This window comes from Bos javanicus, chromosome 22 (assembly GCF_032452875.1).
Source record: "Bos javanicus breed banteng chromosome 22, ARS-OSU_banteng_1.0, whole genome shotgun sequence".
In the NCBI taxonomy this organism is placed as follows: Eukaryota; Metazoa; Chordata; class Mammalia; order Artiodactyla; family Bovidae; genus Bos; species Bos javanicus.
Window position 1 is genome coordinate 58510659 of NC_083889.1, and position 23286 is coordinate 58533944.

Here is a 23286-nt window from a genome sequence, read left to right on the forward strand (position 1 = left end):
CCTGGCCCCCTGGCTCTGCACCTGACTGCCAAGCCCAGCTGGACGCCCTCTCCTCACTCCCAGCTGGTGCCTCCCTCCCTCCCGGTCCACACGTCCAGCCGCCACAGGGAGCTCCCGATTCAGCTCAGTTCCAGGCGTCTTTTGGGGAGACATTTGCTCACAGCCTGCAGGCTGCCCTGGCTCCCCTTTCCAGCCCTCAGAGGGGGAGGACCACTGTCTGCTGTAGACCCTGGCCGGCAGCCGCTGGCACTGGACGGGCAGGCAGTGCCCACTGTCCGTCCTGGGTCAGAGAGAGCTTGGCAGAGCTCTGCCCTCCTGTTCCTGGGACAGACCCAAGTTCCCATGGGCAGAGCACCCGTCCCAGGACTGACCTGGCAGCTTCCAGGGTCTTGGGAGCTGGAGCCAGCGCAATCAGTGCCCACGACTGCATCCTCCAGCCCCCGGACAGAGCAGGAGGCCCAAGGTGGCCAGAGGCTCAGAGCCCTGCCTGCCTGCCTGCCTGCCGGCCACTGGAGTATGCCAGGGCCAAGTTGCACATGTTGGGGGCATTCCTCCTCGGCTTTGTGGACGAGGAGCGGGGAATCAGAGGGGAGAAGGGCCCTGCTCACGGTCACACAGCTGGGATGAGGTCCAGGCGGGACTGGAACCAGGGCCTGGTCTCTGCAACGCCGCTCAAGTCGGCCTCTCCCTGCCTGGGCCCTGCGCCTCCTCCCATTGGCAGGCGGGCCCTGCAGTGCCAGTGACACCGGTGCCCCGGTGCCCACGCAGCTACCGTCTCCCTGCTGGGTTGTGTTCGTCATCAAGCCCTGGAACCGGGCTCCTGGAGGTGCCCCTGCCGCCCCCAGCGGGGTCCTCCCCGGGATCCAACTGGCCTAGGACAAGCTCCCCCAGCCAGTGTTAATGACTCTCCCCTCCCCTTTCTGAGGCCTCGTCCCTTTCTGGGGCGCGTGGTAATTCCACAGCCCAGCAGCTGCTTCTCAGCCTAGGCCCGGCCGGGTCAGGAGGGATGAGGGACGAGGCACATCTCACTAACAGATTGCACACCCACCTGAGCACCTTCTTCTTGAAAAGGGCCTCTCAAACGCCACTGGGAGTATAACGTCCCGAGTGCCCCGTGGCCCTCACCCGCACACCCCAGCCTTATCTCCCAGGCCCGGATCGGGGAGGGCACACGGAGACCGACTGCTCCATCCCCCTGATTTTCACGTGGAGGCCGGGGGAGAGCAGGCCTGCAGCACTGACCACCAGGGTCCGACTCGGTCAGCCAGGGGCTGTCCCAGGCCAAGAGCCGGGGGAGCCAAGGGGCAGGCAGGGAGGCCCGCCGGAGTGTGATGACCTGTGTCTCCTCCAAACAACAGCGAGGGACGGCGGCCAGGTGGGTGGGGACAGCTTGTTCTCACAGCCAGGCCCTGGGGACCTGAGTGGCCGCCCTCAGCCCCGCTGGACCTCACAGCTGCGGGGCTGCCCTGCCCCCAGCCCCGGCCTGGATGTCGAAATCCGCGCAGAGGCTGCTGGGACGTGGCGATATCCGTAGGCCCACCACATCTGCAGTGCGGGGGGCCGGCAGGTGACCTATCCTTTACACTTTGGGGGCAGCCACCAGGCTAAAGGCAGGAAGAGGGGTCAGGGACCAGTGGGAGGCCGGGGGTGTCTGTGGGCTCACGGCTTCCCTACATACACAGCGGCTCGGAGACAGGTCCAACCTGCTTCACCACAGACGCGGCGTCAGCGTCAAGACGACAACCGCAGGAACGATGCCTTATAACCGTAAGGATCACAGCAACAGACTTCTGGAGCCTTCGTCCAGGGCCAGGCGCTGTTCTAAGGCCTTTGCATGGGGCCCCCCAGCCAGGCTGAGATGTCGTCCCCATTTCATGGATGAAATGGGAGCCGAGGGCAGTTCAGTCATGCACCCGGGGTCAAAGGACAGTGCACAGCTGACCTGCGGTGTCCACTTCACTCCGTGGATGGAGTGGCTGAAACTCGGCTCCTCCCGCGCCCGCTGGCGGCTCACCCGAGCCCCCCGGCTTGGCTGCCAGCCGCCCCTTGGAAGCTCCAGGTGGAAAAACAATTGTGGTGTTGGCCCAGGGCTGCTGGCGGGGCCCAGGGCCCCCCCCCTCCCTGCACCAGAGGTGCCAAGCAGCCTGCCGGGGAGCCCTGGGGAGGGCCTGGCGGGAGGGGGGGAGCGTGGACGGGGCACTTGCTCAGAATTCAGGGGGGCAAGGGGGCCCCCTCCCGGATGTGGAGTGGGGAGGGGGTCTCTAGGCTGGCCCAGCAAAGACCGCTCCCAGCCAGTCTCCTGCAGCCTGTGGGCACAGACCAGAACACAAATGGGGTGCTTCTGAGGACCCACTTCCTGCCTGCAGGCCCTGTTCTGGGACTGACACGGGGCGTACAGACCCCCACCTCCACCCCCAACCCCTTGCTGCCCGGCAGGGAAGCAGAAAGGGCCTGGTTGTTCCTTGCACCCTGAGAAGCCACCTCTTGATGGACGAGGAAACCCAGACTCCCAGAGGTGAAGCGACTTGCCATGGGCACCCAGGGACCCACGTCAAGGGCCCTGGGCCCTGTGCCTGCCAGCCACACCCTGGGCCCCTCGCCCACCCACCAGACCCTTCCGAGGACCCCGCAGGTAGGTGTCAACTTTCCCACTCTTGGCTGCCGCAGCTCCAAATGGGCAGGGGCAGGGGCTTGTCTGGAGTCATCTCGCCGGGAAGGGCAACACCAAGACTGCCCCCTGGCGCCCTGATGGTCCGACGTCAGAGCCCACAGGCTTGCATGCTCAGTCGCTCAGTCGTGTCCGACTCTGCAAACTGCTGGACAGTAGCCCGCCAGGCTCCTCTGTTCATGGGATTTTTCAGGCCAGAATACTGGAGTGGGTTGCCATTTCCTCCTCCAGGGGATCTTCCTGACCCAGGGATGGAACCCATGTCTCCTGCATGGCAGATGGATTCTTCACCTGCTGAGCCATCAGGGAAGACCCACTGTCTCTCCCAAAACTTTTCCTGAAACTCCCCACATTTTGAGTCATAGGAGGGAGTCCGCATGAGCCAGGCAGAGTGGGGTTAGGCCCCGGCCAGCAGGCAGCCCCCTCCTGTGCCGGGGACAGCTGGGGGACTGGGCCTCGGCCAACAGCATCCTTTTACAATGATACATTATTTACCTAGCTCAAGCCACACACACATGCGCCCTCTGCGGATAATTTTGGTCTGTCCTTTTTAAGCAACAACACAGTTATACTTAACCATTCAAGAGGAAGTGAAGCCCACACAGTGTCTCCTCTGTGATCCTACAGAAAAATGACCAGGCCAGCCAGCCGTGCTCAGGCTACAGCACACCAGCACAGCAGAGCATCTGGCACCTGTGGAGAGAGCGGGGGTTACTCGCCTCTACACAGACAGCCCCAAACTGGCAGTCAGCTGGTGCTGTTCTTGTGTTTACTTCTAGCGGTTATTCTGTCTCCTCTCCTGTCGTTGGCCAGTCACTTCTAGAAGCACCCAGGCTCTGCTTGGAAAGCGGCTAACAAGCTCGATGCCTCTTGCCAGTGAATGGACCATCGATGACTACTGCGAGCAGAGCTTAACAAGGGGAATTCATGGTGAGAACAAGCGCCATCGAGTCCTCCTTGAGCTCCGGACGCTCTGGGGGCTCCAGGACAGAACTCGGGGATCTGACACCGCAAGGGTGCCAGCCTGGATGAAGTTCTGTGCCAAGCTCAGCAAGGCTCCACTTCCTTGAGATGCTTTACCGCCACCTGCTGGAAAAGTATCCTGGCAAATACATCTCCCCTGATGCCCCTCTGAGCAGCACACATCAGAGCTGTGTAGTGCACAACTTGTCCAGCTGTCCACGGCAACCCCGTCTCAGCGCCGCCAGGCTTCCTTGTTTCCCCATCGTGCTTTATCCGTTTCTCTCTCCGTTTCATTCTCTAGTACCTTAGACAGGCTTTATCTTTGTGGCTGAAATCAGGCTGCTCTGTGACTTGTGAGACCAAGTCCCTTCCCCTCCCGCCCCCAAATATAAAAGTCTAGGTAAGGACTCTGGTCCATCACTGAGCCTTCTCCGTGGTCAGAGGCAGGGGACAGGTGTCAGGATGGGCAAGGTTGTGCCGTGCAACGTGCCACGTAGAACCTCAGCGGTGCTTTATTTCTCCCTCACTCTGAACACCCACCCCTGTCTGCCCAGGGGGCTTTGCTCACCTGGGGCTTTCAGGGACCCAGACTGACAGGTGCCCCAGCTCAAAATGTGTTCCCGCCGTCGCTGCAGCAAGAGCAAGGCACTTGGAGCATCGCCCACTGGCTGGGAAAGCGTCCCCAGGGAGGAAAGCGTCCCCGGGGAGACACACAGGCACTGAGCTCACGGTTCATGAAGCAAGTCCGTGGGCATGTCCAAGCTCAGGGGTGGAGAGAAGCACCCTCCAGGAGGATCTGTCCTTGGATCACACTGCACTCTCGGGGCAGCAGGGGCTAGGCTGGGGGGCGGGCAGGGGACCATGATCGCTACAGCCTGGGCTGGAGGGGTGGGAGCTCCTCCAGGAAGGGGAGGAGGGTGCCAGCGACTCTGAACACTCGCCCGGGGTTGCGGCCAAGAGGGAGCTGGGCCAGGCAGGAGTGTGTGAGCAGGGGCAGTGGGCGGCCGCACGCGGCTCTGGGCACTGCAGCAGCGGGAGCCCCGAGGGGCCCCAGGGACCAGCTCTCTGGGAATAAAGAGTCAGGCTCCAGCCCAGGCGAGACAGCAGGAGTGGTCTGGCCTGGACTCCACCGGGATGGGTTAGACGGGGACCCTCTCAATTTGCTTCCCTTCTGGTGCTGGGGTTGGCTGTGGGCAGGCCGGGGTGTCAGGAATGACTCATCCGTCAGAGTTGAAGCTTCCGCTAGACAGAGGCTACTGGCCCTCGGACTGGTCAAAGAACGGTCTCAGGTTCGAGGAGCTCTCGGGGAAGCCGCCACTGCTGGATAGGTGCCCACCACGTGCCAGGCTAGCGTGCCCCCCAGCCCCACCACCAGGAGTGCCCATCTCAGCTGCGCGGACGAGAGCCTGGGGTTCGGGAATGCATCACACAGCTGGCACCCTATGCCAGGCCTCGGACCCCCGCGGCATCGCAGGATTCCTGGGGAAGGAGCCACAGCCTTTGAAACGACAGTGGGTCCTCACGTGACCGAAGACCTCGGGAACCAGATGGGCGTCCGCCGGCCTGTGTTTTCGGCACATTCCTGAGCTCCGAGAGGAGAAATAAAAGTGTTCCCTTGTCTGCAAGCTGAAGAGACAGCAATATTGTGGCGTAACTAGGACCAGATGGGCTCCAGGAATTTCCAAACGCCTCACAGCGCATTAGACAAAATAGCCTCCCAGCCGCACACCATAACTCCGTCTGGCCGCCCGGGTATCGGTTACCGCGATGACTGGCGGGGTGTGAGTGCCGGCTCGGGGGTCCCAGCAGGGAAGGGTCTCTGGTTGGGCCATCGCCCCCTCCTCCTGGCCCCTTGGGAGCACCCCTCATGTGTGAGCCCTCCTCAGAGCTCCAAGGCCAGGGTGCCCAATGGGAAATCTCAGAAAGGGGTGGGACGCCCCTCAGCCACGGAGCTGGATGCCCGAGGCCCCTTCGCTAGCACACCCCTTGGGAGGGGAGGTCACGGCCACGGGGCACCCAAGGGTGGGCACTTCCAGCACACGGGGTGCAGGCTCTGGGGGGCTGGGGGGTATGTCTGGAGACCCATCCTCTCTGCATCCGTCTTCCTCCGTGGACACAGCTGTGCTGAGAATGAAGCCAGTGAACACACGCCTGTGCACGACTCTCGTCGTGAACCCAGAAGCTGCACGCAGAGGCCACAAGATGATTTCAGATGCCCCGGCCCCGAGAACATCCCATCCGGTGCCCTCCTGAAGGATGCCAATGTTAACTGAGAACATGCCGACACCAGGGCATCTTACGGGGGAGGAGATCAGGGCTCAGCATGGTGACCACAGCTCAAGGCCGCACAGCTGGCAAGAAAGTCCAGCTCCAAACACCATGTCCTCCACCTTCCGATGAGTCAGCTCCCACGTGCAATGAAGCCGTGTCTCTCTAGGTGTCCGTTTCCCGTCTGTGTAGCAAGAGACTGGAGAGCAGGCCAGAAGGGCACCCCACACTCTCCCGCCGGACCCTAAGTCCGTCCTCAAGTGACTGGAGCGCATAGGCCAGGCCACTTCCGTCCCCTCACACAGGCCTGTGTGGAGGGAGGGCCAGCCTGCGGTCGGGGCTGCGCTTGCCCAGGGTCACTCCGAGGCCAGTGGCAAAGCAGGTTCAGACTGAGGCTGGCCGGCCACAAAGCCCACGTCCTTCCTGCAGAGACCGCGCCCCTGACGGCAGAGCCCAGGGCTCCCTCGTGCCCTGACAGCCGTGCCTTGACCCTGGTGGTGACAAGGCGTGCAGAGGAAAATGCCCAAGGGGGTGGCCGGGGCGACGCTCCGGACCCCCCGACTCCCCATGGGAAAGCTGCCATGGGCGGGATCCAGGAGGCTGAGCTCTGGTCCCCAGCTGGCCACCAGGCTCCTTAACAGCCCTCCCTGGGCGTCAGTTTCCAGACTGACCACCAGCCCCGAGCTGGTATCCCAGCGGGCCCTCCACAAAGGACAGCTCCGCCTCTTCTGCCCCCTGGTCATTACAAACCTTTGCCAGACGGTCTGCTTGTGGGGTTGGGGGGCAAGGGCGCTCATTCTAGAGTCAGGCGGCCTCGGGTCCGTTCCCTGGCTTTTCTGTTGCCTGTGTGACCTTGGGCAAGTCACTTGACCTCTGTGAGTCTCAACCTCCTTGTCCCTAAGGCAGTGACGCAGCTGCTGATGGGTAACTGGTATGGAGTGTCTGTTCCAGGCTTGACACCACTATAAGCTCTCAACAAATACTGGCTCCTTGAGTTCTCGTGACAACTGCCCCCATGCAGAGTATCATTCCCACTTTGCAGATGAGTATACTGAGACAAAGAGGGAAAAGCAGCCGGCTAGCCACAGGTGGAGGGTTGGGACTCAAGGTCTGGCCAGTGAGGGGTGGGCGCTCATGGCTTAACCGCTGTCCCCCTGCAGCCTGGCTGACAGTCCTGGGAAGGCACCACTCCTGACATGGCACCAAGCCTCCCCGCGGTGGCCCTCTGCTCGGGGCAGGGCGTCCCCAGCCGGGGATGGCTGGGCTAAATGAAACCGACGCGAGGCCAGGGCGGCATTGTGTCTCCCTCAGATCTGCCCAGGATTCCTGCAAAGCTCGGGGGCCCTGCCAGTGCCCCTGCCTGTGTTTATGCCCTGGGTGGCAGGCTGGGCATGTCCCTTCCTGCCTCTGCCCCCTCCAGCCTCAGGCATGGTGCCCTGGGCGGGCAGTGCTGCCTGAGAACGCGCACCGGCCCCAAGCCGAGACTGGGGCCGTGAACTCTCTCGAGATGACCTCCCAGGACTTGCGGGCCTCCAGTCGGGCCTGGCACTGGGGTCTTGGGGATGACGGGGGGGACGCGATCATGCACCAGCTTCGTGGGGTCAGGCTCTGAGCTGGCTCCAGCATCACCCTGGACACCCTGGCCAGCCTCGCAAGTTCAGGACACGAGCCACCAGGAGGGCTGAGGACGGAGGCTCGGAGAGGCCCCGGAGGGCTCCCTATGTGTTGGGCGTGGGGCCCAGGGGTCTGCCCACTCCCCAGCGTGGGGCGTGGTAGGGGCGAGGGGTTCTCCTAGGTCAGATCTTCAGGACGCTCTGGAGCTGCCTGCTGCAGACATTCCACCACCACCAGGCAGCATGCTGGCCCACGTGGGCTCCTTTTTGCAGGACCTTTTCCAAGCTTGCCAGGCCCCTGGGTTCTCCCCGAGCACGTGTCTGATCCCAGACCTCCCAGCCTGGCCCCATTCTTGCCCACCCGGTCAGCCAGGGCTTGGCACATTCTCCCTGGGGATTCATAACTTGGGGGATCACTTGCAAAGAGCACAGAGTGCACATCCTAAGAACAGAGCCCAAACACCTCATGGGAACCAGCCCGGACTCTCCTCCTGCTCTGCAGCAGTCACCATCGTGGTCACGAATGGTCCCAAACATCCTCCAGGTGTTCAGTCCTGGGCCCACGCTCCGGGTGAGTACCGCGTCCTTCGAGGCCCATCTCACGGAGGATGAAAGAGTTGCGGATTCCAGAGCCAAGGCCTTGGTGGGAAGCTTGCTCCTCCAGCCCCCAGTGTGCGCTCTGAGCAAGTAACCCCGCCCCCGCCAATCGCATGCCTCGGCATCTACAGCTGTAAACAGAGACGACGGCCTTGCCAGCCTTCACCCGCCTCGCACCTGGCGCAGGGCACACCTGGACCCCAACCACCACCCGATGTCTTCATCACTTGTCCTTGCCCCGGCACTGATCCTTGAGCAACACCCACTCCCCACCCAGGCTGTGCCCCTAATGCTGGGGGTGCCCTGGCTGCTCTGCCAGGCTAAGGACAAGGTCCCACTCCCCACCTGCCCCAACCCTTCTGCCCCTGCTCAGCCCATCCCAACATGTGCTCCCTGTCTGGCACCTTCCCATCCCCACCCTCCCCTGCCCCTGAAACCCTTCTGTCTGGAGAGCACCCTCTCTTCACCCCTGCTAAATCAGAGGCAGCTGCGAACATGCTGTGGGATCTGGCAGAGCTGCGGTCAAGCCTGGGGCAAACTCACTGAGCCTCAGTTGCCTCATCTGTAAAATGGGCACAGTGACCTTCCTTCTCCAGGGGACTCTGAGGACAGAATGAAACACTAGCATTCACCAACCCGCTGCCCCAGGCCCCTTGCTGTGTGAACTTTCAGCCTTTATTTCCTGGGATACTTAGGAGGGACAGACTCCTCTGAAGAACACACATCAGCCAGCTTTCATCGGGAAGGGCCTTTATGGTTCTCTGGAACAGAGGCTCCACAACACAAGCCCATCGCCGCCTGCCCCCTGGGGTCACAGGCCCGTGTTGAAGGAGAAGGGGTGTTAGGTGCAGAGACAGGGGGGTGGGGTGGCAGGGCAGGGCGTCCAAGGTTTGTGACACTTGGTCATCTTGGGACCCTCCCCACCCCCACAGCAGAGGGGGTGCGAGGGAGAAGGCAGGAGAATTCAGGACACCCCCAGGTGGCGAGGAGCAGAGTCCCCAGGGGGGTTGATCAGGGACGGCCTGCCTTCCCTCCCCCAACTCTGATCTCCGAGAACACACCAGGCGTGGGGCACTGGACGCCTCGCCCAGTCCCAGCTTCCCAGTGGGTCCTGAGCATCCCCTTCAGAGCAGAGCCGGTGACAAGGTCAGGGCCCACCTGGGACGCAGGTGCAGGGCAGGCCTGGTGTTTTCAGGGAGGCCAGTGCAGGCTGTAGCCCTGCCCCCAACCCCTACCTGCTGCAGGCCAGGATGGAGACCCTCCGCTTGCCCCCAGCAGCCCCAGCCTGGCGTCACCAGCACCACAGTCCCCAACTGGGCCTCAGGGCCTGCGGGACCCTGCTTGGCCACCTGCCCCTCCGTGGTCTCCTGGGCTGGGCCTCGGTTTCCTCCGCCCCTCTGGCCTCCAGAGCTCAGGCCTGTCCTGTCCCTGAGGTCAGAGCTCATTCCCGGCTTCCCCACCCCGAGCCTGCCCTTCCCTCTGGACAAGCAAGATGTTGCTGGAACAGGCTCCCCTCTCCACCCCACCACGAGTGGGGAGGGGCTCAGGGACAGCGGGTCCAGCCCTTCCTTTATTGATGGAGAAGTCAGACGGGAAAACCCACCTGCACTTGCACACCCTTCCCCGCAACCCCACATCAGGACCAGGGTTCCTGCCTGCTGCCTGGGAATCCCTACCCCGAGAGACCGGCTCAGCCCCCTCTTGGATGCCCCACCCCTGGTGGGAGGGGGAGAGGGTGTGGAAGAGGCAGGAGGGAGGTCCTGCAAGCCTCCTCAGTCTGAAACGGTGGTGCTGTGCTGAAAACTGGAGCACCCCACCCTGAGGGGCGCCCCCTGCCCCAGAGCCTCACCTGCCTCCTCCCTCCTGGGAGAACCATCACCTCTGCAGGGTCTGGTCAGGCCGTGCCCCCATGGGTCCTGCCGGGACTCGGGCCCTGCCCTCTGCCCCGTCCGCAGAGGGGCCCAGAGCCCCCAACACCCGGGGCGGGGGGAGAGTGGAGCTGTGCAAGGCGCCCCCTGGTCCCTCGGCTGGAGGAGGAGACGCGCTGGGAGGCTGGTGGGTGGGCGGACGGGCGGCAGGCGGGGAGCCTCCGAGACGGCGGCATGGTCAGGGAACCTCCGGGGGCAGCAGAGGTGTGTCTGAGTTCTGTGCTGAGACGCTGGCGGACTCGGGCCCGATGAGCCCCAGGCTGTACAGGTTAAGGATGGAGTCGGCGATGATGCGGGCCGTGCGCTTCTGGTAGCCGCCCGAGGTCACCATGAGGATGGGCAGCTGGCGGCCACGGACTATCCGGAACACCAGCTCGTCCCGCTTCACAACACCCTGAGTGGGTAGGGGGAGGACGGGGAAGATGGGCTCAGGCAGGCCCGGGCCCTCAGGGTGGCAGAGGTCCTGCTCTGAGTCTAACCCCGCTCTGAGCTGCTGCTGCTGCCCAGCCCCTCTGGCCTCAGGAGGAACGCCTGTGCCGCCCACATTCCCATCGCTGCTGAGTCCCCAGAGCAGAGCCCGCCCCTGCCCCCGCCCCGGGACGCACCTGCGGACTGATGGCCAGCCCGCCGAGGCGGTCCCCCTCGAGGATGTCCGTGCCCGCGTTGTACACCACGATGTCGGGGCGGTGCTCCTGCAGGGCTTTCTCCAGGTTCCTCTCCACCTTCTGCAGGTACTCGTCGTCCTCCGTGCCCCACTCCAGCTCCACCTTCCGCCTGATGGCCTCTGGCGGGGGAGACAGCGATGCCCCAGCGTGCAGGCGGGAAACGGGGCTGGGGACACTACCTGCTTTCCCGTCTGACTCTAGTGCTGCTCAGCCACTCATCCACCCAAACTAAGCTAACAGAGCACGAAGACCACGGATGGAGCACTGCCCTGGGGCTCAGGGACCCACGCCGGGCCCCGAGCTCGCTGCCCCGCAAGCACTCGCCAGAGACAGGGACACCCCACGCACCCTCGGGTCTGAAGCCAGGCCCCTCGAGACGAGACTCAGTTCAGAAACGGGTCCCTGGGACCACAGCGTGGCTGGGTCACCCGCAGCAGGCCCGCAGGCGCTTCCTGCATAAACGTCCCCTCCCCACAAGGTAGGCAGGTCCCCCTGTCTTCAAAGCTTCATCGAAGAGTCTCTGCCTTTGGATCAATGAGTTTAACCCACTTGCATTAACATCTGTCAAGTTTGAACTGATTTCTGCCGTCTTATCTCGTATCTTCTGCTTCTACATTTTTCTGTTTCTTTCTTGTTCTTCCGTTTTTGACTAGACAGCTGCATACCTGGGAGAAAATCCTACTCTATTCTCCAGGTGGTCACCCCAGTAGAGGGATTCACGGTGTGTTTATTGGGGTGGGGGGGTGGTTACGTGGTCTTCGGTGGGTCAAGCGACCTCTTTGGGTCTCAGTTTCCTTGTCTGCGAAGTGGGGACGGCCTCCCCCTCCCTGGGATGCTGAAGATCAAGAAGTGAAGTGACGTCTGCAGGGCCCGGCACATGGGAGCAGCCCAGCAGACAGAGCCCAGTTCAGGGGGGCGCGCTGGGGTGGGCAGGCACTCACGCTTGGCGAAGCGGTCCCCGGGGTAGATGTGGCGGTTGTACACGTCCATGATGTACACGCGCTTGTCGCCCATGAAGTCGCGCTCGTGCCCGTTGCCCTGGCGGGGGAACACAGAAGCTGCTCACGGCAGGCCAGTGCCTGGGCCAGGCCCGGACCCCCAGCACTCCCCAGAGAACGCCCCCTGTGCCTGGGTGGAGGGGCAGCAGAGGCCCAGCCTGGGGCTTGGGGGTGTTCTTGGGGGCAGGGAACCCCACCTCATGGGGCCATGTGTCAGAGGCCGCCTGGGGAGGGGAGGACCCCAGCCTCGCCGGGCACTCACCTGATGGGCGTCGAGGTCCACGATGGTGGCTTTGGAGATGCCCTCCACTCGGTCAAACAGGAACTGCCCGGGGCAAGAAAGGGGAGAGGTGAGGACCCCCTGGGCCGGAAGGTGCAGGCCCCCAGGGGCCCCAGTCAGCGACAGGGTGGACTGGGAGCACCTCCGTGCTTGTGGGGGACCCCAGGCCAGCAGGAGGTCCATGTGGCTCAGAGGAGCCTGTGTGTGTCTGCAGCGGGGTCCCCCTCCCAGCTGTACCCGGAGCTCCATCTGGCCATCTCCGCCTTCTTACAGGGGCCCAGCCCTAAAGCCACCTCCTCGGGAAGCCCTTCCTTCCCCCGCCCTCCCCTCCCGCCAGGTCTCCTGGCATCTCACTCTCCAAACGGCCAGGGTCTGCCGCCCCCTCCTCCCAATCCGTTCCCATGCCGTGTGCAGACAGGAGCTGCGAGGACCACACGGACTCCCAGCCTGAGCCCAGATGCAGGTGCTGGGGGAGCGCTGGCTTCTGACAGCCGCGGAGGCCACGGCCAGTGCTTCCCCTTCAGGCTGTACCCTCACCCCCTCCAGCCCCGTTCCCTGAGGGTGAAGGGGTGAGCCCCGCAGATGCCAGCCGCTGTCACCACCATCAAGATCTTGATCCCTGTCTCCTCCCCGCTCTCCTGAGCAAAGCCCTGTCTCCTGTTAATATCTAGCGGCGTCCTGTAAGCGGCTCTCCTCCGGCCCCCGGCCCCTGGAGAAGCGGGTCACCTCTGGACCGTCACGGGCAGCGTCACGAGCAGGTGCACGCCTACGTCTGAGTCTCAGCCCAGCTTAGGGACCCGGTGAGCTCTCTCCCATTCGGGACCTCGATCCCTTCACAACACGGGGTGAGAACACCAGACTGGGGTTCCAGGGAGGCTCCTGGAGGCGATCACCCTCCCCGCCGCCCGTCACGTGCGCTCGGACGCACCTTGATGGCAAGTGTGATGTCCGCGTAGGCGCAGAAGCCCCCGCCCCGGTCGCTGGAGCAGTGGTGGAAGCCGCCGCCTGCGAGGACAGTCATGCAGTGGGCAGGGCCGGGCAAGGGCGCGCCCCAGGTGCCCCCCACCCCCGTCCTCCCAGGGACAGCTCTGGGCCTGCAGGCTGGTCGTGCAGTGGGCAGGGCCGGGCGAGGGTGCGCCCCAGGTGCCCCCCACCCCCGTCCTCCCAGGGACAGCTCTGGGCCTCCAGGCTGTTTCGGCAAACAGACCCCCCCCCCCGGGGCAGGTCAGCACCCCGGGGCCCTGGGTTGGGGGGCAGCTCTGCCATCAGGGCATCCGAGCTGCCGCCAGCAGGCCCCGGCCCGGGCACTCACCTACGTTGATGGCCCAGCCGCGGTCCACCGCCAGCTTGCCCGCCTTTGGAAACAAGCACAGGCTGAGGCAGGCAGGGGCCGAGCCCTCCACTCGCTCCTGCGCTGACTCACTGCCCCCGTGAACACTGCAGCCAGCTCCCAGGGGGGATGAGCTGTGAGGTGGGGTACAGGGGGCACCACCCGCCCTCGTCCGGCAAATCCCCAACGGGCCGGCCTATGAGACGGGCAGTGTGTGATATGTGCGTGCTCAGCCGCGTCCGACTCTGTGACCTTGTGGACTGTAGCCCGCCAGGCTCCTCTGTCCACAGGACTTCCAGGCAAGAATGCTGGAGTGGGCTGCCATTCCCTCTTCCAGGGGATCTTCCCAACCCAGGGATCGAACCCACATCTCCTGTGGCTCCTGCATTGGCAGGCGGATTCTGTACCACTGAGCCACCTGCAAAGTGTAAACCCCTGTGTGACTGTGTGAGGGAACTGGAGGAAACCAAAGTTCTGTCTCAGGCTTGCATGTGAGCTGACAAGGATTCTCACGTGGCTTCCGAAGGGAAAACAGACAAAATTTTGCTCATGGAAATACTGTTGCTCTAGTCCTGAAATCATGTAGGAGCTCATCATTCTGGGGTGAGCAGGACTATTCTAATAAACTTTAAAAGTGCACAAATTTGCAAAGCTAAGAAGAAAACTATAAGGGGTCAGCCGGTGTTGATCCAGGTCTGGTTAGATCACTGTACATTTCAATCATTTCCACTTCTTTTCCTCACTGACTGTGGCTAATTTTCATTGGAAGGACTGATGCTGAAGCGGAAACTCTGATACTTTGGCCACCTGATGTGAAGAGCTGACTCATTGGAAAAGACCCTGATGCTGGCAAAGATTGAAGGTGGGAGGAGAAGGGGATGACAGAATGAGATGGCTGGATGGCATTGCTGACTCAATGCACATGAGTCTGAGTGAACTCCGGGAGTTGGTGATGGACAGGGAGGCCTGGGTGCTGCCATCCACGGGGTCACAAAGAGTCAGACACGACTACGCGACTGAACTGAGCTGACACGCGACATGAAGCCCAGTTTTGCCTCGAGTGTTGGTGGCTGCCACACCCCGCTGCGGGTGAGGCCCCTGTCCACCGCTGAGGCCACGGGCTTGTTTTCATCTGAAATGTGAGCAGCTCAGAGCCACAGTTTCAGGACACACCCTGGTGGGGGGTGGCTGGTTAAGGAAACCTCTTACACACCAGTAAATACTCTAACAGGGGGGCTTGGGGGAAAAGCAGTGATTTCTACGGGAGAAGCTTTGGAAGAAAGAGTTCCTGTTGCCGCCTTGAAGAACATTTGTGATTTTTCTCAACTACTCAGCGGGACGAGGCCTTCTGGAGGCAAAAGCCCAGGTGGGCAAAGGCCCAGGGAGCAAAGGAGCCGGGGCTGGGGGTTCCCGCCCAGCCACTGGCCCCTGCTCCCCACCTACCATTATGGTTCCTCCCGTCTGGGTCCGCAGGGGCCTGAGCACCTTCCTCTGTACCAGGAAGTTGGGCAGGAAGATGACCGGGGGGATCTCTGTGATGGTCGCGACGGCGAAGGACCACTGCGGGAAGAGACACGGGCTGTGTGGCCTCCCTCTGCCCGACGGGCCCAGAGGCAGAAGATTCCCTCTGGACCAGCTTCGGGGCGCCTGGGGGCTGCAGGCAAGTGCAGCTCCTTGGGTGAGAAATGGGGGCCCTCCCACCGTGGCTGAACTTCAGGCTCAGCACGGAGACGCTCACAACAGGGTGTTCTTAAAGTGGAGTCAGCGCAAGGGCCTCGTGGGCTACGGCCCTCGGCTGCCCTCTTGTGTCTAGAAGGAGAACTGCAGGGGACGACCGGTCACCACCCAGCCTACCCGGAACTGGCCTGGCTTGCACCCCGGCGGGCAGCAAGGCCCTGCGGGGGCAGGGAGAGGGGGTAAGGAAGGAGGATCCTTCTTTACAAGGTCACAGCGAGTCATCTACAGAGTCCAGACTGGATGCCCAGGGCTGCTCGTCCCCCAGAGCAGCAAGCCCCGTCCCTGCAAATGGGGCCGCACGCTCTCGTCCCCTGCTGCCGAGGCAGGAGGGCCTGGGGCACCCAGACCAGGATACAGCCTCCCTTCGACCTCCCAGGCCCTGGGCTGGTGTCCATGCACCCTGGTCCTGGACCTCTCCTGGCTGGCTGGGAACACCTGGTCCAGACCCTGCTCTCCACCAACGCTAGGCAGAGCCCTGCAAGGACTCTGGCACCTGGCAGATACTTCCCAAGAGCCTGGGGAGGCACCAGGCCCGGAGATGGAGCTGGTCTGTCCTCACAGACACACAGCAGCATGGTGGGGAGGTGCTGACCTGCAATGTGACAGCTTTGCTGGGGGAGGGAGAACATGGTCTGGCTGGACAGCTGCAAGACGCGTGTGTGTGTGTGTGTGTGTGTGTGTGTGTGTGTGTGTGTGTGTGTACGCACATGTGCACATGCGTTCATGTGTATGCACATGTGAGTGAGTGGGGGCATATGTGTGCACGTGTGTGGAGGAAGGCAGGGGCTCCACCTGTCCGTCACACCAACCCCACCCCAGCAGCAGCCCAGCACATGGGAGCCAGGGAACGACTGTCCCTGGAAGGGAGCGACGAGCCCCCGAAGGAGAACATCGACCACTGCCTCCTTCCACCCCCAGCAAGCCAGCAGGGGACAGAGAAGGAAAGAAAATGAAGCCACCGCCCCCAAAAGGAAATTAAGAAAGCAATTTCATTTACAAGGACATCAAAAAGAATAAATTAACCAAACAGGTATAAGACTTGTACAGTGGAAACTATGAAATGCTGCTGAAAGAACTTAAAGAAGATCTGAATAAGGGGAAAGACATCTGTGTCCATGGGCTGGAAGACCTAACCTTGTGAGGATGGCGGTTCTCCCCTAACTCATCTATAGATTCATAATCACTACTGAAATCCCAATAGCGTTTTTTGGTTTTTGTGTTTTGCAGAAGTGGAGAAGCTGTCCTATAACCCTGGGGGTCCCATTTCCCGGGGACCCTCGGAGGCTCAACCCCGGGTACTCTGTGCACGGGGGTCTGTGTCTCTGCTCTCACAGACCCAGGGCACCGTGGTGGCAGCAACAAGGCCCAGGTTGTGCCCAGACTCCGTGGGGCTCCGGCCACAGTTTCCAGGACATCCTTGGCCTCCAGACCCCACACCCGATCTGAGCCCAGGAAAGTCCTGTTGTTCCAACTTCACAACAAACCCCGGGTGCTGCCAGGTGTACCCCCGGCCACGGCTGCTTCCAGCCTTGTTTGAGCGCCCAGGCTCTCCCACCAGGATCACGGCAACCACCCGCTTCCTCTTGGGCTCCTGATGTCATCCTGATAGCCGGGTCTCATCTATTCCCATCACAGCTGCCAAGCAAGCTTTGGAAACCTAGGTCAGATCACGTCCCCCTGCTTGAAACAGCCCTGGGCTCCCACCGCCCTCAGAGCAAAGTCGCAGTGACCACAGGCCCTCGGTGCTCCTGACCCTCATCTGACCCCACCTCCTACCGTCTCCCCTCCATTCCCTCCAATCCAGCGGGGTCACTGCTGCTGGGGCACTCCTGCCTCAGGGCCCCTTGCCCCTGCTCCTCCTCCTGCTCGCTCAGAATGCCTCCCCCAGATGCCTGCCTAGCCCACTCCCTCACTCTCCCCTTCAGGAGGCTGAGCCCCCTCCCACTCCAGGCCTGAGTCTCTACAACCATCTTCCTCTGAAATGCCACACGTATCGCCTGCTCATCCTTCTCTGGTCTCAGCTCACAGCCTGCCTCCTCCTTGAGGCCCTCCCGGATCACTCAGCCTGCACGAGCCCACCTCTGCCCAGCGACCCTCTTTCTTCTCCCTCTGTTGCTCTGAAACGCTTTTGTACCGTTACTTCTTTTCAGGCTTCTACCAGGAAATGCGGATCCATGGCAGCAGGGAACATTGCTTATTGTTTTGTTTTTGCACCCAATACACAGTCAGAATTCCATACAGAGGTGTTGCATGACTGAATACTTCTTCGCCTCAGTAGGTCATATGGAAATCATCATGTTTCTCCTTTTGGTCTGGCCACCAGGGAGCTCCAGACACGTAGCTCGGCCGTGGCCTCTTGGTTACGTTGGCATATCTGAATTCTCCTCCTGCCCCTGACGTCGGTTTTCTACTTGAGACTCTACCTGTGAATACTTGTTCGTATTATCACGTAGCACCTAGAAAGCTGCCTTCAGGGTACTAGGGGGCCCAAGGCCAGCCACGCGGTCAGCCCCCGATGGTTCCCTGAAAGGACCTCCAAACAGATGGAGCCCGGCCCCCACCCAGCTTTCTCCGGGCGCTGGCTCCAGCCCGGCCCCGCTCCGTCCCAGCCTCGCCCTGGTCCCACCCTCACCCTCTGGACTCTGGCAGGCATGTCCTCCTGGCCCTGCCCCTGGGCTGTGGACTGTGACCACGCAGGTCCCAGCCCCGGGAAACCAGGGCAGCCAAGCGCTGGGCTTCCTGCCAGGGCCTCGCACCCCTCGCTCTCCCGGGAGCCAGGTTTCACCCTCTTCCTGGTAATCTTTCAGGAGCGCGCGCTGCCACGGCTCCATCTAGAATTCTCACAGCTCGGGCCGGCGCGTGGGAGGACGAGGGGCAGCAGGCGTGACCAGGAGCCTAGGAGACCCTGCCAGGTGGCCTGTCTGGGGCCGCCCCGAGGCCTGCGGGACCGCCTGGGTGACCTTGAGCAGGTGTGGCCTCTTTGCAGGCTTGTCCACCTGGGGGGGCAGGGCCTGGTGACCTCGGGTGTCCACTCTGGCTCTAAGATGAGTCCTGCTGGGAGCCCAGTGGTACATGTCAGGGTTCCACGCTCCCAGGAGCAGAGAACCTGGGGCATCCTCGACCCACCGTGTTCTGATGCCGCCCCCAGGCCCGCCTGCCTCCCGCCCCCACAAAGGGGCCCAACAGTTTCTCCGCCCTCAGAAGCGGAGGGGAGCCGTGCGGCTCTTCTAGAGAGAGGTCGCCACAGGCAGCCTGCAGGTGAATTTACAAACCTTCCGATGAGTCGCTGCATTAAGAAATCAGGTGCCGTCACCCACTGGTCTGCATTCCTGGCTTCTCTTTGAAAGCCAGGCCCACGGAGGAGCTGGGCGGCAGCCACCGCCTGGGAGGGGCCAGAGCTCGGGTTCGCCCCGATACCACCCACCACCCGCCTGACCACTTGTATACGTTCCCAGCTGGGCCCTGGGGCACAAAGGCTAGCTTTCAGCGCAACAGTTTCCAACAAATCTCCAGCAGTAGAAGCCCTTGAAACAGAATCTTCAACTTCAGCCCAATATAAACATAGGCCAAGGTGGAAGAGACGCGGCTGGAGGGAGACAAGGAGCTGGGGTCCGCCACCCCTCACCCCAGCAGGGGTCTTGAAGGCCTGTCCACAAAGCCCAGATGGAAAGTCACCGAGGCAGAAGCCCTGAACCCCAGCGAAGTTTCAATCCCCATAAGGGGGTGTCCATGCTTTCATACTTCCAGGGATGGGGGCTCACGGACCCCAGGAGCAGCCACGCGCATCCCTGGTACCTGCCCTTCTAGGGCCCCTGGCTCCCGATGGGGACCGCAGACTCACACGCTCCCCCTGCGCAGGGACAGGAACGGAGCCCCTCGAGCCTGCGGCCCTCCTCCCGGCTGGCCGCCCCCAGGCCCCGCACCTTCAGCTCGTTGAGATAGCGCCTCGTGTGCACCACCAGCAGGTCTTCATCCGAGGCCTCCCGCGCCTCCACCAGCATGCTGTCTGACAGCAGCTTCTCTTCTGAAACCACAAAGTGGGCACCATGCACCCCTGCTGGCCTCCAGCCCCAGCCCCTCCCGCGGGCTCAGACGTGGCCCCTGGTAGCCCCGTCCCAGGAGAATGTGGCCCCTGCTGGCTTGCGGGTAGTCTCAGAACGGGCCACCTCTCAGGCCAGTGTGGAGAGAGTCGCCAGGCCCTCGGGCCAGGGGGCAAAGGATGTTGTGCCCAGCGATCCTCCAGTGTCCCAGGGCACTGAGAGCCAGGGGGTGAGCTCAGGCGTGGCTGGGCAACTTGCAGAGGCAGGTGACACAGGGGTCATTAATGCTGCGTCTCAAGGTGAGAAAAACTCTCCTGATTGAGTCTCCTCCACCTTGGGGTGACGTCATGGGGGGTGTCGTGTGTGGGGGCCTCTCTTTTAACACTTGCCTGATCCTTGCTCCTCTCCCTTTTTTTAACCCCCTCACCAGCAGCAATCGTTCCACAGTCTGTCCCAACAGTAAGCTGCCTGAGCTGGAACACACTGCTGCTTTCATCGCATTTATTTTTTTACCATGACCTTCTATTTAAGGCAGATGAAACTGGCTTTTTCCATTGAGATGACATAATGTTCCCTTTTAAAACAGGCTTACTTAAAAGTTTTTAAAAATGAAGGCTAGGTCAATAAAAACTCTGATGTAAATAACGAAACAGGTGGTATGAGTTGATGGCACATTCCCAAGAGTGGTTTGCCAATGACTGATGTTTGGGAAACACCACGCTATGTCGTCACCCCCCACACACACCAGACAAAATTCCCTCCTTTTTGCAACAGAAGAAGTTAGACGGAGGGGAGGAAACGCTCTGTCTAGGGCACTGTGAGAACGGATCCATGACGCTCTGGTTCTAAGGACACTGAAAGACAAGGTCAGAATCTACGGGACTGTACTAACATGTCACTCTCAGAAGCCACCCCTGGTAGAATCCACGGGACCTGTACTAACACGTCACTCTCAGAAGCCACCCCTGGTACAACCTATGGGACCTGTACTAACACCTCACTCTCAGAATCCACCCCTGGTAGAATCTACGGGACCTGTCCTAACATGTCACTCTCAGAAGCCACCCCTGGTAGAATCTACGGGACCTGTACTAACACGTCACTCTCAGAAGCCACCCCTGGTAGAAGCCCGTTGCTGTTTAGTCACTAAGTCACGTCCGCCTCTGCGACCCCGTGGACTGTAGCCCGCCAGGCTCCTCCGTCCACAGGCTTCCCAGGCAAGAATACTGGAGTGGGTTGCTATTTCCCCTCCGGAATCTTCCCAGATCAGGGGTTGAACCCGCATCTCCGGCACTGGCAGGCAGATTCTTTACTACGGAGCCACCTGGAAGACCCTAGACACCACCTGGTTCCCTACATCTCCCACAAAGAGCTCCATGGAGAGCCCAGAGCACTTCATGGCTCCCTACTGCCTTCCCCAAAGGACCAGCTCTGTTCCTGGCAGTACCCAAGGCCCCTCACCACATGGCCCTGCCTCTGATCTACATCCTCATCACAGAAGGAAGCGAACTCAGGAAGATGGTCAGCTCAGAGGGATGGGGACAAAGCACCCTTAGGTTGCACTGCAGGGTGACATGCGAGCCCAAGAAGGGGCTTGGGCTCCTCTCCTGCAGAGAGCCTCAGGCCCACTGCAAGGAGAGAGGAAAGGACCTCTTTCAGGGAGGCGTCAGGGAACCCTGAGGTCTAGTGGTTACAGCTGCGAGCATCCACCCCCAGGAGAGAACAGTCAGGGGAGGCAGGCTGGCTCCGCCCCCCCACCCCCAGAGCTCTTCCCAGGCCTGCACACTTGTCCTCTTTTCTACATAATCTTTTTCTTTGAATAAGCACTCTGGTCGCTACTGCAGGTGGAAAATCAGTATCGCCTGCCAGAAACAGAAGGCAACCAAAACTAAAAACAAAAAAAAATACAAACGCAATAGTGTCATTAACCTCCACTGAGACTATTTTCTGCAAGGTGCAGGGCCGGAGGCTCGCTCTAGATTTGTTAAAGAGGGAGATGGGCTTAGGTGTTAAAGGCGGGCTAGCCCCAAAATGAAACATCCCCCAGGACGTGATCAAAGGCATTGTGTGATGCAGAGATATTCAATGCTTCATCCCATGCCAGGTAACACTTCATGTAATACTTCCTACTTCCCTCTGTTAAAGAACCCCCAATATTGGAAATTGGAATATCTTTTTTTTTTTCCCACCAGTCTACTGTGATGCTTGAATTTTCAACCCTGGATTACAAACCACGGTTGAAACAGCACACTCCCCACAGCATTACCCTACTCAGGGGACGAGCCATAAACGGGATGAGGCTAGAGCTCTGAGGTTCAGAGCTTTCTGGGCCCAGTTTCCTAGATTTTTCATCAGTGGGGTTGGAGCAAAGGTGGTCCAGCTCCAGGATTCTCGGACTTTGTGGGGTATGGACAGTGTGTCCCTCCAGATGTCAGCTTGCCTGGCTCCATGGCAACCAGCTCCCCTGCTACTGGGTCTCCGGGGGCAGAGACAGAGTTTGGGTCCCCAGGGAACGGGAGCCGGTGAAGGTGTGCTGTGGGGCCAGGTTGAGCTCAGAGGGCTGTGTTGGCGAGATCCTCTGACAGCACGGGTGCAAGGCAGTCAGGGTAGAGGCTGGAGCGGGAGCGTCTGAAGCTTGCGTGAGGGCAAGGCAGCAGGGTGGTGGTGGCAGGTGGGCTGCAGGGAGCAGATGCAGGTCCGGGGCGGGGGCTTCCATACCTTTCAGGAGGCTGATCACTTTGCCCCATTTTCCGGCGTCAAAGGGGTGCAGCTTCTCCAGGCCCAGGAAGGTTATGTTGTAGCGCGGCGAGTACACGATGGGCCAACGCGAGTCCGGCACATGCTGGTACAGCTGGGTTGGGTGTGGCCTTCGTGGGCATGGGGACAGACACGCACAGACAGGAACAGCCTCAGTGTGGGAGCAGCTGCACCTTCGCGCCAGCAGGCTCAGACCGAGCACACAGCCCTGACCCAGCACCACTAGCTCCCTTGGCGGCAGATAAGGGCCACAGCAACAACACGAAAACAGTGGTTCCCTCCTGACCTCCCTGAACCATCCGGCCCAATCCTGGCAGCAGCCCGGGGTGGGTGCAGAGGCTCCACCATCATCCCACCAGAGGCTGAGAGAGAGGACCGGGGCACCCCAAGGTCACCCGGTCTCTGGAGCAGCCCATGTGCACCAGGTGTGTCTGGCTGCAAGCCTCAGCACCTCAGCTCCACATGACAACAATTACAACCAACAGCTGTGTGGCCTTAGGCCTGGCTTTCCTCGGCTGCAAACCTGCGGTTGTCTGTCGGGAGGACTGAGATAACACACTCAACCAAGCACAGAATGCGCCCTATCCCTGATAAGCAAGGGGGACAGCTCCCAGAAACAGCAGCTCGGGGCTCACGCAGGCTGCGGCCCAACCCGGAGCCAGGGATGGGGTCACCTCGGCACAACCCGGGGCCAGGGATGGGGTCACCTAGGGCCCTCCGCGCCAGCTGACCCCCATCACACCTCCGCAGCGCCGCACAGGGCACAGAGAGCCGGCTTGCCACCGCAGGGGCCTCCGCTCTGCTGGGGGGCCCCGAGGAAAGACGCCAAGCCGCGCATGTCGCGGGCCCCCGCCCGGCCAGCGCCCCGTGCGCCGCAGATTAGTGGCGCTGGGCTGGCCACTGTACGCGGGGCGCTGACCCGGGCCAAGCGGCCCGACCGCCCGCCGTACCTGGGCCCGCACCTGGCGGGCTCGCCCGGTCGCCCGCGCACCGGTGCGCCCGCCCGCGGGGACCCCTGGGAACCCCCGCGGCCTGGCCGGCGCCCCAGCCCGCGCCCCCGCCCCCGCCGCACTCACATCCCGGGGCCGGGCCCTCCCTGCGCCGCCACCGCTCCGCGACCGGGCGGGGCGGGGCGCGGGCCCGCCCAGGACACGCCCCCGGCCTCGGCCGCCTCCGCTGGGGGCGGAGCTCGAGAGGCTCGGCCCGGCCCCGCCCCGACTCGGGCCTGCGTCACAGAGGGTCGGAGTCCCGCGCCTAGCTCTCCGGCGGCGCGGACGGAGGCCACGCCCCCCAGCGCTCTTCAAGCTCCAAGTCCCGCCTTCCGCAGGCAAACATCCAGTGAGATTTCTCCTTGCTTAAAAGCCGCGCCCCTTAGGGGGAGGGCCGCTCGTCGCAGAACTGGAACTGGAGCAATCGTCCCGCCCTGGGGGCGGGGCCACATT

The 23286-nt window shown here is 61.9% G+C and overlaps 1 protein-coding gene across 1 annotated transcript; it reads right to left on the bottom strand.

Annotated features, from left to right (window-relative positions):
• Positions 1-8842: 8842 nt before the first annotated feature.
• On the bottom strand, positions 8843-23133 carry HDAC11 (histone deacetylase 11). The gene is made up of 10 exons (XM_061397247.1): positions 22921-23133; positions 21806-21954; positions 18971-19071; positions 14754-14870; positions 13293-13335; positions 12909-12985; positions 11963-12025; positions 11644-11740; positions 10643-10821; positions 8843-10431 (listed from the first exon to the last, which is right to left on the bottom strand). Coding segments are annotated over exons 1-10 (1044 nt in total). The 5' UTR covers positions 22923-23133; the 3' UTR covers positions 8843-10215.
• Between the last annotated feature and the right edge of the window lie 153 nt (positions 23134-23286).